General features: G+C 67.8%; 1 protein-coding gene across 1 annotated transcript in view; it reads left to right on the top strand.

Annotated features, from left to right (window-relative positions):
* Cd9 (CD9 molecule) overlaps window positions 1-846 on the top strand; it is a 30,216-nt gene that overhangs the window by 17,267 nt on the left and 12,103 nt on the right. The window contains exon 7 of the mRNA XM_013023657.1: window positions 144-227. Coding sequence (XP_012879111.1) covers window positions 144-227 — 84 coding nt within the window. The remainder of the gene's footprint in view (window positions 1-143; window positions 228-846) is intronic.

Genomic DNA, 846 nt, shown 5'->3' with positions numbered 1-846 from the left:
AGGGGGAGCCCCGGGCCTCCCCCGGGTCGTGGCTGTCCCCCGGCCCCTGCTCAGCCCGCCCGCACCCCGGGGGCGGGGGCTGAGGGAGGGGATTTGGTGACCCGGAAGCGACTGTGTGACCCCGGTCCCCTCTGCCCCCGAAGCCCTGCCCCGATGCCATCCAAGAGGTCTTCGACAGCAAGTTCCACATCATCGGCGCGGTGGGCATTGGCATCGCCGTGGTCATGGTGAGTGGCGGGTGGCGGGGAGGGCTCTGAGCATGCGCGGTGAGGCGGGGCCGCCCTCCCAGGTACCACTCTGAGCATGCGCGGTGAGGCAGGGCCTCCTTCCCAGGTCTACGCTCTGAGCATGCGCTGAGCATGCGCAGTCAGGCGGGCCTCCTTTCCAGGCACCATTCCCTGAGCATGCGCAGTGAGGCGGGGCTGCCTTCCTAGGTACCACGCTCTGAGCATGCGCAGTGAGGCGGGGCCTCCTTCCCAGGTACCACTCTGAGCATGCGCAGTGAGGTGGGGCCTCCTTCCCAGGTACCACTCTCTGAGCATGCGCAGTGAGGCGGGCTGCTTTCCTAGGTACCACTCCCTGAGCATGCGCATGAGGCATGGCCTCCTTCCCAGGTACCACTCACTGAGCATGCGCAGTGAGGCGGGGCCGCCTTCCTAGGTAGCACTCTGAGCATGCGCAGTGAGGCGGGGCCACTTTCCTAGGTAGCACGTGAGGCATGGCCTCCTTCCTAGGTACCACTCTCTGAGCATGCGCAGTGAGGCGGGCCTCCTTCCTAGCTACCGCTCTGAGCCTGCGCGGTGGGTCCTCCCTGCGCCTGCGCCTGCGCAGTGTGGGGGCGCGGGG

Source organism: Dipodomys ordii, unplaced genomic scaffold (genome assembly GCF_000151885.1).
Source record: "Dipodomys ordii isolate 6190 unplaced genomic scaffold, Dord_2.0 Scaffold69, whole genome shotgun sequence".
NCBI lineage: Eukaryota > Metazoa > Chordata > Mammalia > Rodentia > Heteromyidae > Dipodomys > Dipodomys ordii.
The sequence above is the reverse complement of the archived record's forward strand: the minus strand, read 5'-3'. Positions and strand labels throughout refer to the sequence as shown.